Source organism: Nicotiana sylvestris, chromosome 12, assembly GCF_000393655.2.
Source record: "Nicotiana sylvestris chromosome 12, ASM39365v2, whole genome shotgun sequence".
NCBI lineage: Eukaryota > Viridiplantae > Streptophyta > Magnoliopsida > Solanales > Solanaceae > Nicotiana > Nicotiana sylvestris.
Window position 1 is genome coordinate 133,297,725 of NC_091068.1, and position 17,667 is coordinate 133,315,391.

General features: G+C 37.7%; 1 protein-coding gene across 1 annotated transcript; it reads right to left on the minus strand.

Moving 5' to 3' along the window:
* Positions 1-2,569: 2,569 nt before the first annotated feature.
* Positions 2,570-6,549, minus strand: LOC104235472 (laccase-4-like). Its single transcript, XM_009789249.2, has 6 exons — positions 6,393-6,549; positions 5,293-5,444; positions 4,956-5,200; positions 4,743-4,871; positions 3,545-4,471; positions 2,570-2,977 (listed from the first exon to the last, which is right to left on the minus strand). The coding sequence occupies exons 1-6, from the start codon at positions 6,471-6,473 to the stop codon at positions 2,847-2,849; spliced, it is 1,665 nt and encodes a 554-aa protein (XP_009787551.1). The 5' UTR covers positions 6,474-6,549; the 3' UTR covers positions 2,570-2,846.
* Between the last annotated feature and the right edge of the window lie 11,118 nt (positions 6,550-17,667).

Below are 17,667 nucleotides of genomic sequence, written 5' to 3' on the forward strand. Positions count from 1 at the left end.
TTACTTTGGGAGTACGAGATGGTATCTCAGGAGATCCCCCTGCATATTTACTTTGGGAATACGAGATGGTATCCTAGGAGATCCCTCCCCCTGCATATTTATTTTTGGGACTATGAGACGGTATCTCGGGAGATCCCCTGCTATTTTACCCTTGTGTATTGTACTGTTATTCTTCTGTGATTTCCTCTTTATTAAATTCCAGTCTCTTACTAGACTGCGATATTTTTATTCTGCCTTATTTAATTTATATATACGAGTAGGGCTCTGAAATGAGCTCGTCACTACTCGACCGAGGTTAGGCTTGCTACTTATTGGGTACCGTTGTGGTATACTCCTACTACTCTTCTACACATATTTATGTGCAGATCTAGGTACTTCTTACCAGCCATGTCATCAATGAGTAGAGATAGTTGGAGACTTCAAGGTCTATCTGCCGCGTCTGCATACCTCGGAGTCCCCCTTTATTCCCTTTTATGTCGTTTACCTTCCCCTATTTTTCTTAGACTCTGGTGTATAGAGATACTAGTTTTTCTTATATAGCTTGTGACTTATGATGTTTTGGGTTTTGGAAAAAATACTTTGTATCCTCGAGTGTTGGTATTGTACATGTCGTGCGACATTTTAATAAGTCATTTGATTATCTTTTGTAGTTAGTTGTTAGAGTTTTGCTTTCATATTTGTTATTTTTGCAAATGTTAGGCTACCTAGTCGTAGAGATTAGGTAGTGTCACGATATCTCACGGAGGGAGGATTGGGTCGTGACAAAATTCCAACTACAAAAATCAACTTTGTTACTTCCCTTTGTTTGATCTTGTATGATCCTTTTTATTTCTTAGATTTGTTTAAAAAGGAATATGTTAGTTTGAGTGCCCGTATGGATTTCTAAAGAACTTGATTCTTTACCGTGTTCCTTGAGCATAAAGTAAATAAGCAATAAAATGAACGCATCGACTTTACATGGAAAATTACCCGGCTTAAAAGGCGCAAAAACTACGACCTACCACGTAGGATTTTCAACTCGAACTCCATTAGAACAATGAGCCAAAATGTATCAATTACAAGACTGTAATTCAATACTCTCCAATACTCCTACTACTCTTTTTTGCTTGATTAAAAGGGTACTCTAACTTGTAAAGCAAATTACTCACTCCAAAGCACTAACTGTTTATGACGTTTGATTACAACTCAATTTTCTAAAATACATTCACTAGAATGACTCGAAAGAAATACAAAAGCAAGTGCTCTACATAAGTAAAAACAACTTATATCACTTTAGTTGATGTGTGAAAGGATAGTTTGGAAGTCCAAAGTCAATCCTATTTGAACACGACTTCAGATCTTCTAGGAGTCCTATTCAAGGTCAGGTTCCTCTTTGATATGACTCCTACTGTTTCAAGGATTCCACAAGCTTTGGGACTATTTGTCTCTGAGTGAATCATCTGTATCTTCTTGAACAATGATCCTTATCACTTATCATCTGACACCAAACTCGGACTTGGGTAACTTTGAGATAAAGTTACTGTCTTGTACATATGTATAAGTATCAATCATGAGGAGCTGATCCTTTAACCTGGTGAGCTAGTTCTTCACAACAGTTAAGCAGCTACATTGAGGACCTGGTTCTTTGAGCAGTTAGTCACACTTTGTTAATCTCAAAACTTCAATACTCAACAGAATGTATCTTCTTATATTTGAAAATCTTTTAACGTTAACTTTTATTTTATTTTTTCTTCATTACATGCTTTTATAACAATATAAATGCCATGGTTAAAACTTAAAATCACAAGGTTTGTACCTCAACAAGTCTAAAGGCTCATGATTTAAAATAAGATGTCATGTTTTTTCCAAAAGTAGAAGCCTCAAACTCCACCAATTTTTGACCACTGAACCTACTTGCTGGCCATTCACCAAGGGTGAGATGGTAACAAATATATCCAACATTCAATTATTTTGGATCCGTCATTGCAGTTATTTTTTTAAAAAAAAATTGTGTCACAATTGTATTGCCACTTAAAGTAGAATACATTTGTTAAGCCTGGCAATGTATAAAAATAATGCCTCTTATTAGTGGGTTGGGTTGGGTTGCACATCAAAGTTCAACTACTTTAATCAAGGAGTGCATTTTACCATATCAAATAAATTTCAAAAAAAAAAATATTATATTCATAAGCGGATTCAAGATTTGAAGTTTATGAGTTTTCAGTGATAAAGTCTAAACATCTTATTTTGGTTATTGTAATATTTCACTAATTTCATTATCCACTTGTTCGAGCACTTTAATCATGTTTGTACATGCTACATAGTAGAGAAAAATAATTAAGAAATATATAATCCAGCGGTAAAGTCTTGGCCGCACTTTGTGTTTGGGGGACTCCCCTACTCGTTAACATCAAATCATATAATATGACCTTTACAGTTAAAAATTAAAGTGAATATATCAATATAGTTAAGTGATAAATAATGTATGTATTCAAACTTCAATGACGTATGTTTTGCATTTATTTTTAGTTCTGTTACTGTAATGTTATTTCTAAATTTAAAACATTCAGAAAACTTTTAACAGAAAGTATGACTTGGGAGTGACAATAATAAGAGGTAAAAGAAACGTACAATCCATCTCTCAAACTTCCTTGAACAAGGACAAAAAAAAATGTATATATGCATACAAACATAATTATTGAATATTGCTTGAGCAAAATTCTCCTAGTCTTTTTCACTCAAGAAAATGAATAGTACATTGCTTATTGACTCTAATTCTTCTCTCATTGCTTGGTGCAGCTTTTGTTGCAAATTAAGATTTGTCTGAACTTGTTGAGAGGAGAAACAAATGGATTTCCATCATTATTTTAGCATTTTGGGAGATCCTTTGGTGGTGGCAAAAGTGACTCATTAGAACCCTTGCCATTATCTACAAGGAATGCCATTTTCAATCCCCATGTTGTGTGCACCTCTAGATGACAATGCATAAACCAAACTCCTGCAATGTCACCCAAATTATAACAAAAGAATAAATCATTATACCCAATTGAAGTAAAAAGGGATGAAAAATAAGACTAAAGTACCGAAGTTATATACGTTGACAATATAAATTTTGATAGAATTGTAGTTTAACCTATACATAGCAGGGTTACTCCCTCCATCTCAAATTATCTGCCGTGGTTTCTAAAAATAATTATCTCAAATTATTTGTCATTTTAGAAGTTCAAGAGTAAATTAATTATTTTTTCCTATTCTACCCTTAATATTAATTGTTCTAAAGACTACAAATACCTTAATAATGAGTAGGTATTAAATAAAGAGAGATTAGGATATAAATAAGGGTGAAATAATCAAAAATCTTTTCGATTTAATATTTTCTTAATATGAATATAAAAGAGAAACACCACATATAATTTGAGACGGAGGGAGCATCATTTTTATCAAATAATGCTTATTATAGAAATTTCTTTACAGTTACGTTATAAGTGGGTAAATATTTAGTATTATAGTATTTGTATCAGTACATAGGACTTAGACTCAAACGGGAAAAAAGAAGTTGACGTACCTGGATTGTCAGCACGCCATCTTATGGCAACCCATCCTCCAGAAGGCACTCCAATTGTATTCCTTTCAACAGGATCAATAAGATTAAAATTCTTAGGGTCTGTTTTGGAATTGAAATTTCCTAGTCCTTTACCCACTAAAAAGAAATTGAAACCATGCAAATGGATTGGATGGTTTTCAGGGGCTATAATTCCAGTATCCTGCAAAACTAATTGAACTGTTGCATTATAAGGCAACCGATAAACCTTTGTCCCTTTCGTTGTAGCCAAGTTTGTGGGTGACGTTCCAGTATAGTTAAAAACGAACGGCGGATTCGCTGGAAAATCTGTTGTGAAAACTCCATTTATGCCAAAGAAATGCGCTTGTAAAAGCGCTACGGTTGGCATAATAAATGTAACATTATTTACACTAGCGACAACTCTGCTGCCATTAGCTTGTTTACACGTTGGACATGGATTAATTCCTAGTCCAACAGTGAAAAACAGCGAATGATCCACTGTTTGTGGAACTTTCGCTGGGTATTTTTTCGAATTAAGACTTTTGAGAGCGTCAAGAAAATTGTTGGCGACTGAAGTGGCGTTTTGGGGTGGAGTACTAGTGAGAGTTGTGGGAGAACTGCCCAATGCGCCGGAGTAATGCAACGTGGCGGTAGCCGTGATGTTGTCGACGGCGATAGGGGCGTCCATAAAGGGAGAAGCAGCAACCATATATTTTCCGAAACTTTGATCAGCAGTGACTATAACATTTGTGGTTTGGCCAGGGGCGATTACGATTGTGTCTGTTTTAAAGGGCTTTACGTAGGTTGCATCAACTTCAACTACTGTCATTTTGTGGCCAGCAATCTTAAAGAAGAGTTCTTCATTGAGCGCAGCATTGATCACTCGTAACATGTATGTTTTTCCAGGTTTAACACTCAAAGTGTATCCACCTGCATTAGCATATGATCAATAAGTTAAATTACAAGTTATTTATAACAAAATTGTAGTCACTCAATTTGACCACGGAGTACCTTTTTATATCTAAAAACTCTTTAAATTTGAACTTCTTATTTGACCTTAGTAACATATTTAAAATTGCAAGTCCTAAGAATACTTTATAAAAGTATTTCTTTCGTCCTTCAACGTAATTATTCATTATACAGTCATATAATATAAAATGAAATGAAAGAGTAGTGTTATCACGGATTCAAGTATTAATACCTTGGGTCGGACAATTGGAAACTGGTCCAGGATGACCATTGATTGTGTGAGCATCGGAAACATTAGGGGCTAAACCTGACTTTAGAGCTTCATTGATCACAGCTTCAGTATCCGATTTCCACCATTCAGCTGCATTAGATCATTAAAATTTTCATTTCCCAACTTCATATTTTTCCAATACAAAGAATATATATACATATAAAATATGTTCACCTAAAACAACGACAGCTTCATGGTTGGGTTTGGGGAATGGATAAGGCACACCACGCTTAGGGAGGACGACAATAGCACCATGGACAGTGGACCTTAGCCACAAAACATGAGCATGCCAAAAGAGTGTACCCCTTTGCCCTGTGATTGTGAAGTTGTATATGTAGCTTTGCCCTGGTTGAATCGGACATTGTGTGATGTATGCCGGTCCATCTGCCCAACCAGTTCTAAGTTGTCTGATCCCGTGCCTGTACGGATTCAATATTTAATTAAATTTAATATTCCGAGCTCTTTAAAGTTAATTATAGGTAGCAAATTAAATTTAAAAAAAATGACTTACCAATGGATAGAGACGTTATATTTGACATGGTTAACAACCTTGATGAGCACTCTATCATCTTCTCTAGCATATATTGTGGGTCCTGGGAACCTTCCATTAACAGTGACAATTGGCTTGGTCGAACACAGGCGACTCATGTTCCTCATTACCACCTAAAACCCACCATCTTAATTCTTAGTTAAGGAAACAAAGCAAAAAAAATATACTATGTAGAGATTATATGTATACGTTAAATTCAAGAAATATAACTTGTTCTTTTTTGTAGAAAAGTGGCTTATTCATCTATGGTTTTTCGCTTATTTCACCTTCTATATAGCTAAAAAGTAACAATTTCTGCATGTGGCTTCTACCAATTTATTTTAATTGATCAACTACTTTTTTTCTTTTGTATTACTCTCATTCTAATTAATTACTTTGCTAATTGGAATATACTCTTAACTAATTATTTACATGGACTTGCCGTTGAAGAGATCTAGCTACTTAATTACCTTGCCGACTTTTCTAAATTAATAATACGTTTTCTGACAGTTCGATCGTTAATAATGGACGGAATTGCAGAAAAACTTTAGAAGCATTATATTCTCTTCTTTTTCCACCAAAAAAAAAATGGAAGAAAAAGAGGAAAACAAATTTGTTTAGAAGAAGAAACTAATGATTTCTCACAGCATATCGTTTCCCGAAAAGCGCAACTAAGTGCAACAATCACTTGGTCAATAGTAGCAAATTGAATGTTTCTCTCTATTTGACACTATTTCCTTATTAGCCCACTCTAATTCTAACAAGATTAACACATTTCAATATTTTCTTATATAATCACACAAATATTATGACATGTTTAAAATTACAAGTTTCAAAAAAAAATTATGGCCACCCAAATATTATGAAATATTTAAGACTACAAGTTTCGAAAGTCTCCCTTTCTTTATTAAGCTTTCTGTCAAATCAAACTACGTATCACAACGACAGATCAGTTAAGTAAGTTGTTTATTACAGCTACAATAACATGGCTAAAAACATTCATTGTTCTTATAGCACAACGTAACAGATGCTTCTCTTAGTCTTAGCTAAGAAAAACATAAAAGAGAGTAGATAGTACTTACATTGAACTTGTAATGCCGAGTAATGCCAAAAGCTGGAGAGAGACAAGCCAAGAGGACGAAAAAACGAAGCCAAGACTCCATTTTGCCTTTGTGTTTTTAGTTTCTCAATGCAGCTTTTGCTTCTCAGTTCTAATGTTCTTTAGAATTGTTGTATTCTGGATTTATGACCTGCCAACGCAAAGTATATATAGGTGAAAAGGTTTTTAATTTAATTTGTTGGTGTGTCATTTTTCTTTAGTTAGGTGAGATGGATATTGGTGTCCTCTCTCCCTCTATACTTCATGAACACCAAATTAAAGAAACTTCTCTAGGGCAATTCTCCTATCGACTCTTTCTTGCATGTTACATAAAGTTTATATATGAAGTGGACCCAACTTAAGCTGTTAGCTAGAGACTGTATTTTCTTGTACTTCAAAAGGAATAAATTATTTCACTATTTTCACCTGATTAATTCCTTCATTAGTTATCTTCCTAAACCAAATTATTGTTTAATTAATGAATATCTAGAAGCAAGCTCTACAGGGGAAATTTATTAGATGTTAGTTTTCTTTAGCCACACTGCACTCAGCGGTAGTGGCGTAGCCACCTTATCCAAATGAGGTATCAGTTGACCTTGACTTTTTCATGTGTTTACTTCTTTATATTTTAACACCTCTTAGTGAAAATTCTGGCTCCGCCACTGCTCACCGGTAAGAGGGGAGATTTATTCATTAATGCATGAGGCAGCTTGTACGTAAAAGAACTTTTCTATATTGAGTATGGATTCTGTTAATACAAAAGCCTCTTATTTGATAGAAACTAAGGGTCCACCAAACGAAGTATATAAAGAATTAACATGGTTCTCTATTAGTTTCTACAAAAACAGCAGTAAGTAAAGAACAAAGCAATATTTACGTGAAAATTAAAAATTACGACCTACACCGGTAAGATTTCAACTTCACTAACTGAGCAAACTTTAGATTACAACCTATTGCAATCTAGGAACTAAACTCTTAATCCCTCAACCCTTACAATAACTCTATTACAAAGCAAACAAACCTTAACTAACTCTAATCAAGTAACCAAACCAAACAATGGTTAAAATTTGTCCTACAAAGGCACTTCTTGAAAGTAGTGTAGGATTACAAATGAAAAACAAAATGACAAAGATTCTACATACCTAAGGACTTAAGATATCTTCTATCTCTGGATCTGATCCTTGAATTTGTACCATCTTTGTTCTGAGAGAGCCTTGAAAGGTGTGGCAGCTAGCACTTGAGAGAATATAATTTTTAGATTTGCAAGTGTTAAGTGAAACCCCTTGCATCATGTTAACAATATATGTATGAGGTCTTGAAAGATGATGCAAGAGAGTGTCCGGTACGCTACACACTTTAACAATGATGTTTTACTGCTGCGAGTATAGTGCACCAGCTTTAACTGCGACCGGAGGAACTGATCTCCATTTGTTCCCTCTGTTGTTCTCTTATCTGATTTCATTGAGAATTCAACCAGACATCTGACTAGTTACTCTGAACACAAAGGAACTAATTGTATCAGGTTCCTTATCTGGTTCTCTCATGAAGTTTGTCAAATCATCAAAACACAAAATAACATCTTCTCAATTTTCCCCTTTTTGATGATGACAAACCCAGAATTGATATTCCTCCTCAAAACCGGACAAAAGGAATCGATCATAACTGGTTCCACAAGACTGTTTGGCAAATCATCAAAACATACCTCATCATTATTGAAGGAATTAAGGTCATATAGAATATAGAGGCCAAATATGAAAGAATAATTAAGGAATTGGTCTCTTAGGATTGTGTGGAACTACTCTGCGAATTAATAAAATATAGAAAAGTAAACACACGAAAGAGTCGAAGAGGTTTTATATATATATATATATATATATATATATATATATATATATATATATATATATATATATATATATATATATATAACCTATTTTTCGCAGCATAATTTTTCAGCAAGAATACTATCAATTAACACTCCTTAAATCAAACAAAGATGGCTCCGTCACTATCCACAAGGCTAAAAAGAAAAGGACACACTTGATCTGAACCCCTAAAAAGGCTTCAAGTTGGTCGAGATATCTTCGAGTTTGTGTCTTTTATTTTTTCAAGATATATTTTCGATAGTTGCAAAGGGAAATAGGTCAATCCTTTTAGATTTGAGCTTTCTTCTTTGATGAATGAATAAATCAAGTCGTCGAAAAGTGTGTCGGATAGAAGGTGAAGAATTTAAAGAATGGAATTTAAGAGTCCTCACGATCAGTTTGTACATACTAGTGGTATAATCAATAGGACCCTTGATGCTCCAACAAATATTACTTTACCCATTTTATTTTCCTATTATTTATTAGTAATTATCCCAAATGACTAAATAAGCACATCATTTTCTCAACCAAAAAAATGAAATAACGATCCAACGTTACGTTGTTTTTCTGAGGATTGATTTTCCTTGTCGCATTTATATTTATCATATTCCAAAAAAATCCTCCTTGCTTTTTAATTAATTTCCTTTCGTGGTTTTTAATTTCTTTTATTGTGGAAGGTAAGATGGAGTTGTATAAGAGTTGATTAATTTATGTTAGGATCGAAATAATCAGGTTTCATGCGAAAGGAAGTAAAACAAACCTTGAACGACGATAAGTCTGACAACAAAAGAGAATATGCCAAAAGAAAATAGGATTAGGCCATTGATCCTTTGGTTGGACAACATGGGCATGTGCCCAACAAACTCCCCCTCCATACAAGGGGCCAAATGTGTCTTCAAGTGGAGGAACTATTGACAGGCTTCATGCCTGCCAATATTTTGCAAAATTCATGTTTATCTACAACCACCGCTTTTTGTCAGCATATCCGAAGGATTTTCATTAATGTGTATCTTCTCAACCTTAATAATTTCTCTTCCATGGTCATTCTTATCCAATGATACTTTCTATTTATATGTTTGATCTTAAAATGAAAAATGGAGTGCTTGGTGAGATAGATAGCACTTTGATTATCACAAAATAAGATCTACCTTGGCTGCTCAAAGCCAAGATCATTAATAAATTCCTTCATCCATAATATTTCTTTGGCACCTTTTGTGGCAGCAATATATTCGGCTTCTGTGGTAGATAGAGTTATGCACTTCTGTAGTCTAGATTGCTAAGAACAGCTCCCCTTGCAAAAGTGATCAAATAACCGGAAGTGGATCTTGAATTATCAAGATTGCCTCCTAAATCAGAGTCTGTGTAACAAACAAGTTCAGGATTTCAATTGTCAAAGCACAACTTTAAATCTTCACTACCTTTCAAATACCTTAATATCCATTTAACTGCATCCTAACGTTCTTTTCTAGGATTAGAAAGGAATCTACTAACAGTACCAACGGCATGTGCAATATCTGATCTAGTGCAAACCATAGCATACATTAAGCTACCAACGGTAGAAGAATAAGAAATATGAGACATCTCCTTTTTCTCTTCATCAGTAGATGGACTCTGACTAATACTCAATTTGAAGTGTTTAGCAAGAGGAGTACCAACCACTTTTGCATATGTCATATTCAACTTCTTGTTCTGTCTCTCCCCCGGTCTTCTGTGACCAAGATATCTGCTTGTGAGAACGAACCCTAAGATTTTCTCCTTACTTCCTCATTTAACACCTCACTGTTGGTATATTTCATGCTCACCTTACCTCCAGGAGCTGAATTTATCAAGAAAAGACAAAGAGTTTCTCAAGAGTCTGACAGAGTATTAAGAAGCCAAAGTCTTTGTATATCATCATCAAAATTAACTCACATTCCTGATAGTTGATCAAGGACACTCTTAAAATTATTTATGTGATTAAGGATAGAGCTGCCCTCCTTGTATTTAAAGGTCATCAATTGCTTTAGCAGGAACAATTTATTGTTTCTAGTTTTTGAAGCATAAAGAGCCTCTAGCTCTTCCCTCAATGATATCGCATGTGTCTCATTCACGATATGGTTGCAAACATTATCTTCAACCCATTGTCGAATATATCCACATACTTGTTGGTGCTCAAAATTCCAATCTTCATCTGATATACTCTCGGATTTATGAGCTACAAAAACGGGTATAAGCATCTTGTTCACGAACAACAAGTCTTTCATCTTGCTTCTCCAAATTATAATTGCTCCCATTTAAACATATCATCTTGCTCATATTCGCCTTCATTCCATAAAATCTTGGATAAATAACCAAGGCTCTGATACCGCTGTTATGTCGAGGAAGAGTTAAACCCGAAATTAAAGAAGATAAAAAATACCAAATTTTAACGTGAAAAACCCTTCAAGTCGAAGGTAAAAATCACAGGATCACAAAGATCCTAAAAGCTCCACTATAACAATAAGAGGGTTACAAAACATATTTGACGGGTTCAGTTATAGCCGCAACATATTTGACAGTAATTATGACTTTTTATCTGAGAAATTTGACCGGAGTACTACTCATGTTGAGACAAACTTTGTGGTGGAGATTTGAAGATGCGACCTGTTGAAGGCTATATGAAGAAGGTTGATCAAGTTTATTTTATCAGAAAATTCAGGCCAAGGGGGAGAATTGTTAGGTGTTTGTCCAGATTTTCTTACCATAACTGATTTTTTATCTCATGAAGGGAAGGACAACATATGTACCATAATTGGATTTTTCTTTTTCTAGAAGGAAAATATAATTCTTCCAGATTTAGCTAGTCTCTTTTCTTGTAGGAAAAGGTTTGAACTTCTATAAATTTGAGGATCCTACCTTCTCATTCAGTAACATCCACAATGTAGCCATATGGGATTCGAGAGTCGTGTTTAGGGGGAGAACTTTACGAGACAAGTGTTAGTGTGTCACTTGTGTTTGCCTCTTCGTGAGGTTGTTTTCTCGATATTTTGTGCTCCTTTTTTATATAGTGGATTGCTCATCTCCACCGTGGACGTAGGTCGGTTGGCCGAATCACGTTAAATATTTGTGTCTCTTTTAGTCTACATCTCTTTTCTTGTATGATTTATTGTCGTAGAAGGTTTGCTTACTAGCTTCCGTATGACACCTAATTTTTTCGGTCTTAACAAGTGGTATCAAAGAGAGGTTCAAGACAGGTTCATCTTGGCGGGTTCAATTCTAGCCGCAACATATATAATTGATGGTAATCATGACTTTTTATATAAGAATTTGACCGGAGTACTGCTCACGTTGAGACAAACTTTGTGGTGGAGATTTGGAGATGCGATCTATTGAAGGCTATGTGAAGAAGGTTGATCAAGTTTATTTTGTCAGAAAATTCAGGCCAAGGGGGAGAATTGTTAGGTGTGTGTCCAGATTTTCTTACCATAATTGGTTTCTATCTCATGAAGGAAATGACAACATATTTACCGTAATTGGATTTTTCTTTTCCGAGAAGAAAAATATAATTCTTCCATATTTGGCTAGTCCATTTTCTTGTAGAAAAAGATTTGGACTTCTATAAATTGAAGATCCTTCCTTCTCATTCAGTAGCATCCACAATATAGCCATATGGGAATTAAGAGTCGTGTTTAGGGGGAGAACTTTACGGGACAAGTGTTAGTGTGTCACTTGTGTTTGCCTTTTCGTGAGGTTGTTCTCTCGATATTTTGTACTCCCTTTTTATACAATGAAATGCTCATTTCCTCCGTAGACGTAGATCGGTTGACCGAACCACGTTAAATATTTATGTCTCTTTTAGTCTACTTCTTTTTTTTTATATGGTTTATCGTCGTCGAAGGTTTACTTCTTCCTCGACGTAACAATTTATGATGATATACAAAGGCATATATTTAAACGACCTCGAAATGTAATAGTTACACAAGACCGACAAAGCAAATTGTAGTTGGCAAGGATCAAACTCAGAAAATGGTAAAACAAATATCAAAGAGTTCTTCTAGCAAGCAAAAATGTGTAAAGCCTAACCATACTTACCACTTGGAAAAAAAAAGACAAAAGTATAGCTAGGAACTAGAAATTTTCAATTTTGCGTATCTATTTATTGTGAATGGGAGTTAATTACATGTTTGGAGAAATTAAGAAATTAGACGTTAACAGGTTTGGTACCAACTAAAGGACAAAGGTGGTAAAATGAAGTTGTTAAATTGTTTTCATGATCTAGATCACTTCCCATTAATTAGCTAGCTACAGAACATGACACTATACATTGTTTCAAAGCTAAGATTAACCCAACGATCGATCTGTCCTATCAGCTTTTCAGTTATCAATCCCCCCCCCCCCCCCCAGGTTTCTTTTATCCTTTGCTCCTCTAGCTCTTACCCACCCTTACGGATACGTAACAAATAGCAAAGGAAAAAAGCAGAAAAAGAAAAAGGAAATTTAAGTAGGAATTGGGTGTGTCCGTACAAAAAAGTAACCTAGGGACGACAGATTATGTTTCCCTTTCACGTCGAATAGATACTTCCATGATTTCCTGATGCAGTTCATGTGTGTATAATGTGAAAAGAAATTACCAGAAAGAAAAGAGAGATGGTCCATTTGTTTTTACTATAATATCAGGTGAAAATTAGGCTATTGTCATTTGATTAGGTAATCCCTTAGTAGTTAAGATCTTTATGCTGTAAAATCTACACTAACTGATATTTCTGAGCTCACTTAGTTTCTATTACTTCATTTTATATATTCAGGTCAAGATTTTAATGAAATCAACTATATATATAAAGATAATACATGGCGATAGAATACTCAATATTGTTTGACTAAAAGATGTCAAAACCTTTTCGATTAAAATAATTAATGATAATGAGTAGGTTAATCTTAGTCAAACATAGTAAACCCCAATAGTGAGTGGACTAAAATAAGAGAGAATAATCTTTATTGATATTTTCGTTTCTTCTTTCATGAGACAGAGAAGATGATCAATTTTACATCCTTTTTAGAAGGAAAATAGAAGGAGAGAATAGAGAGAGAAAACCGGAAAAGGCCCACCTTTTCTTTGGGAATTCATTCCCTATATATAGTTCTAAGACCATGGCTACCTTCTTCGGTCGGTGTGCCTTCACGCTATGGCATTTTTGTCGTTACTTGAATATTGTCTTTGACTTACTGTACACTATAGGTACTTAGACCGAAGTAGGTCATGATGGTTCTCGCTATCCCGCCCCTTAGGTGGGGTTCGAGATGGGTCGGCTACTGTGGTCAGATTTTGACCTATATAGGTAGTCCCTCCCTCCGTCGGGGTCATCTATTGGTGGGTCCGGCGGGTAGATTATGATTCTGAACACTTAGGAGAAATCTGACCGTTCGTGCCTTGGATGTAGTTTTTAAATCGAGGCAATGGGACGGCGCTATAATAGTGCCTTTGGACCGTCGCGACCATTCGCAATCGAAGCGTTTGTTTCGATTTGAAACGTCGTTCGTGGCTACTGTTATTATGACACATGTTTCCTGGTGATTGAATCGTTTAGTGCCCTTATCAGTTTCGATTGGCGACTCTTGGGTTTCCCGCTTGGGAAATTTATGTCCCTATAAATAGAGAAAAGACACCATTAAATTGGCACACTTTCTTGCCTTTGTTGAAAGAACATTGTAGATCTTCCTCTTTTCAGATACTTTCAGATTTCCGATCCTCTTTGGTTAGCCGGAAATTTTCATCCCCATCTCTTATTTTTCTTAAGCCCTTTGTTCCATTAAATCGATATAAATGGCTGGTAGTTCTTCCCGTGCTGATAATCCTGCCGCAATTCCGACGTCGGAAAGTGATGTTCCTGCTCCCGGAGGAGTGGAAGTGATAGAAGATGAGGGGTTCCGACGGAGGCTGAAATATTGCCTCGCCCTGGAAAATCGTGGAATGATTTCCACAGTCCTGCCGGAGAAGAGCCGGAACCTGCTCCCTCTGTTATGACTAGGGCGGGGATTGCGGAGTTGAGGGCAAAATGGGGGATCCCTCACCATGTCGAAATGCTGCCGGCGGTAGGAGATGATATCATACATTTCGACCGCCCAGGATATTGTGCGTTCTACGCCTATCCCTTTATTGTCGGTTATACGCTTCCTCTTCCCCTCTTGGTAGTAAATTTCTGCCGTTTCTATGAGGTGTGTCCAGCTCAACTTTCGTCGTACTTGTATAAAATGTTCCTTATGCTGTTCAAGTTCACAGAGCTTGCTGGTCGGGAGGTCACGTTGAGGCACATGCTCGATATCTTTTCCCCTCAACACATCTGAGGCACGATGATCCATATGCGACATTGGGGGACGAAAAGTCTAGTGGTGAGGATGGACAACAGGGCTAACAGTTGCTTTTATGAAAACTATTTTTATGTGCGGACCGAGCACCTTGTGGCGGATCCTGTAGGATTCCCTGAGAGATGAAATTTTGCACGTAAGTTTTGTGCCTTTAGTTGGAATGATAGTCGACCGCTTTCCTTTAGGCGGTTATTTAACTATTTTTGCTTTTGCAGCCGCAAGATTACCTCCGTCACCTGCTGAAAATATCCGTGAATGGATAAACGCCATTCTTCCTCATACGACAGGAGTTCGCGAATGGTCGTCCTTCTACGAGAAATATGGACGTAAGCCCCTTACTGGTAAGCAGCTTTGCCGCAGTAGGTTTTCCACTTTGCAATTTGGCTTTGTTGCTTATACGACATTTATCGTTAGCAGGGAGAGTACGAAGGGCAAGGGCTCCTCCATTTGCATTTCATCAGCCGGCGTCCTCTGCTCGGCCTGTTTCGAGGCCTGCTGCCAGACCTACGACAAGGGATTCTCAAGTTGAATCTGCAGTCGTAGCCGTGTGCACGAAAACTATTCCTCAATCTGGGGCTCCGACTTCTACTATATACCCAACAGGGGAGCCTTCTTGTACTGAGGATGGCAAGGGGCCGTCAAAGAGACGACGAGTGGAATTCGAAATGGCTCCGTCAGACGTGATATATTTAGAGGACGACATCCCCTTAGTGGAGTCAAAGACGGGGAACGATGCTAACCCGTCTGCAGAAGTAGAGCCGGTTGCAGTTATCAGCCTGCTGGTAGAGACTCCGGCCATTATAAATGACCAACAGACTACTACGACGGGGAGTCGGAGTCCTGCGGCCGCTGTTGTTACTCTGGGCAGGCCTTCATCTTCTAGACCGGGCCGTGCTTCCTCTTTGGCCACAGAGAGGGGGAAAGTCATCGTGGTCCATGACTACGAATCTGAGTCTGATCTTGATCCTGATGACGTTAGGATATTTGAATAGGGCCTTACTCGTTCGATGGTACATGCGGGAGTCCCATCCCGTATACTTGAAATCTTATCAGATATTAACCTCCTAGGGGAAACGGAACACCTGGTACTACAGTTTGACCTCTTGTGTTCCGCCACCGAGAGCGAGGCTCTCCGGGACATTCGTGATATCGATTTGATGCATGAAGTGGCCGCTATGGGCCTGAGGGTAAGTTTCTTCTTTCTTTTATGTTCTTTTCATCTTCGACGACCTTGGCCTTAATCAATCTTTTTCGTTTTTCAAACGTACATGGTGGAGATTGAGAGTGCTCGTAGGGCCGACACTCGGACCAAAATTTTCATGACGATGTTGGAGAAGTATCGGCGCTACCGCAACAACTGTTGTGAGATGCACGAGCGGCCGAAGGCGAACGCCGGTGAATGATCCCTTGGTGAGGAATTGGAGAAGAGGGATCAGGAGTTGATGTAGGCTATTCGCAGGAATAGTGTGCTCTAGGAGCAACTTTGTGCAAAGGATGAAGAGCTTGAGTTGGGCAAAAGGGTTGCCGCAGAGTGTGAGCATCTTCAGGCGAAGGTGCGGTCGATGCAGGCCAAGATGGATCAGAATGCCATCAGAGTCGAGGCGATGAGTACGGAATGGGTGGGAAAGTTAGCCAAACTGGAGAGAACGGTTTCCGGGTTGGAGATCATTAAGAATGCTTGGGCGGCGGCTTCAGCGAGGGCGGCTAATTTAGAGGACACTATCCGCGCCCTTCAATCTGAGCAGGAATCTGAGAGGGCAACAGTGACGCTTAAGGAGGCGAGGCTCAAAGAGCGTATTGGTGACATCGACCAGGAAGCGTCGGCTTTAGGGGACCGGGTCGCTGCTCTTGAGGCCGAGAAGGCGCAATTGTTAGCCCAAGTCAAATCTGCCTCTGCCACTGTTCCCTGTTATATGCACTAGCTTGGGGTACATGTTGAAGCTCAACAAGATATATATAAGAGTTTGTGGGAAGCGGGCAATGTTTCTGAGGCTGCATACGAAGGAGCACGGGTAAAGGCACGAGAGGCTCGTGTTAACTGTGGATATGATCCTGCGACGCCCGGGGCTGACGAGGATGTTGATGCTGAAGAAAGACTTCCTATAGAGGGTAATGAGGAGGATGGTGGTGATGGTGCCGAGTGAAAGAATTGTTTATCTTTGTTTGTGTTGTTTTTTTCTTCTTTTTTTTTTGTTTGTTGTTTTTGTGTTGTCCTTTTTTCCTTTGGACTTGCCCAACTTTTAGCCGTGTGTAATTTGTGACTATTTGTACAACTGCTTTAACTAAAAAGAAGTTTTCATCGGTGTATGTCTTTTGCACTTTCCTTCCTTTTCCTTTACATAATTTTGGCGTGAAATTTTGGATTCCCGTATGGTCAATTCCTGATTTTCAGGGAATTTAATCTCAGCCGGGCTGGGTAGGACTTCATCGTGTGAGTCTGAATGGAGTCATTGATCTGCCTATTTGGGCGAGGTCGACAGGTCACTTATTATTTTGAATAGATTCGATCTTGATTCAAAACGGGATTATATAACATGTTCGCTATTTCAGACAAAGCCAGTCATGACTTGGGTCATCCGGGTAGGACCAAACTACCGTTGGTTCGGGCAAAGTCGTTTCTCTTTTGGCGATGGCCATTGGCCTTAAGGGAGTTGTTTCGAACATTTGTCGAAAAGTTAATCCGTCGTCGTTTGAATGAGGTCGAGCCCTTCTATTTGGCGATGGCCCTTGGCATTAAGGGTGTTATTTCGAACTCTTATCGAAATGTAAATCTGTCATTGTTCGACCGAGGTCGAACCCTTCTCTTTGGCGATGGCCCTTAGCCTTAAGGGTGTTATTTCGAGCTTTCGTCGAAATATTAACCCGCCATTGTTAGATCGAGGTCGAGCTCTTCTATTTGGTGATGGTCCTTGGCCTTAAGGGTGTTATTTCGAACTTTCGTCAAAATGTTAACCCGGCGTTGTTCGACCGAGGTCAAACTGTGCTCTTTGGCGATGGCCCTTGGCCTTAAGGGTGTTATTTCGAACTTTCATCAAAATGTTAACCCGTCATTGTTCGATCGAGGTCTAACTC

What these genes read in the sequence shown, in the direction of transcription:
- LOC104235472 (XM_009789249.2), bottom strand. Translation starts at nt 6,473, where the DNA reads ATGGAGTCTTGGCTTCGTTTTTTCGTCCTCTTGGCTTGTCTCTCTCCA. An exon ending in TATAACGTCTCTATCCATTG is followed by an intron (nt 5,201 to 5,292) that starts GTAAGTCATTTT and finishes GAATCCGTACAG; the next exon opens with GCACGGGATCAGACAACTTA. An exon ending in TTCCAATTGTCCGACCCAAG is followed by an intron (nt 4,472 to 4,742) that starts GTATTAATACTT and finishes ATGCTAATGCAG; the next exon opens with GTGGATACACTTTGAGTGTT.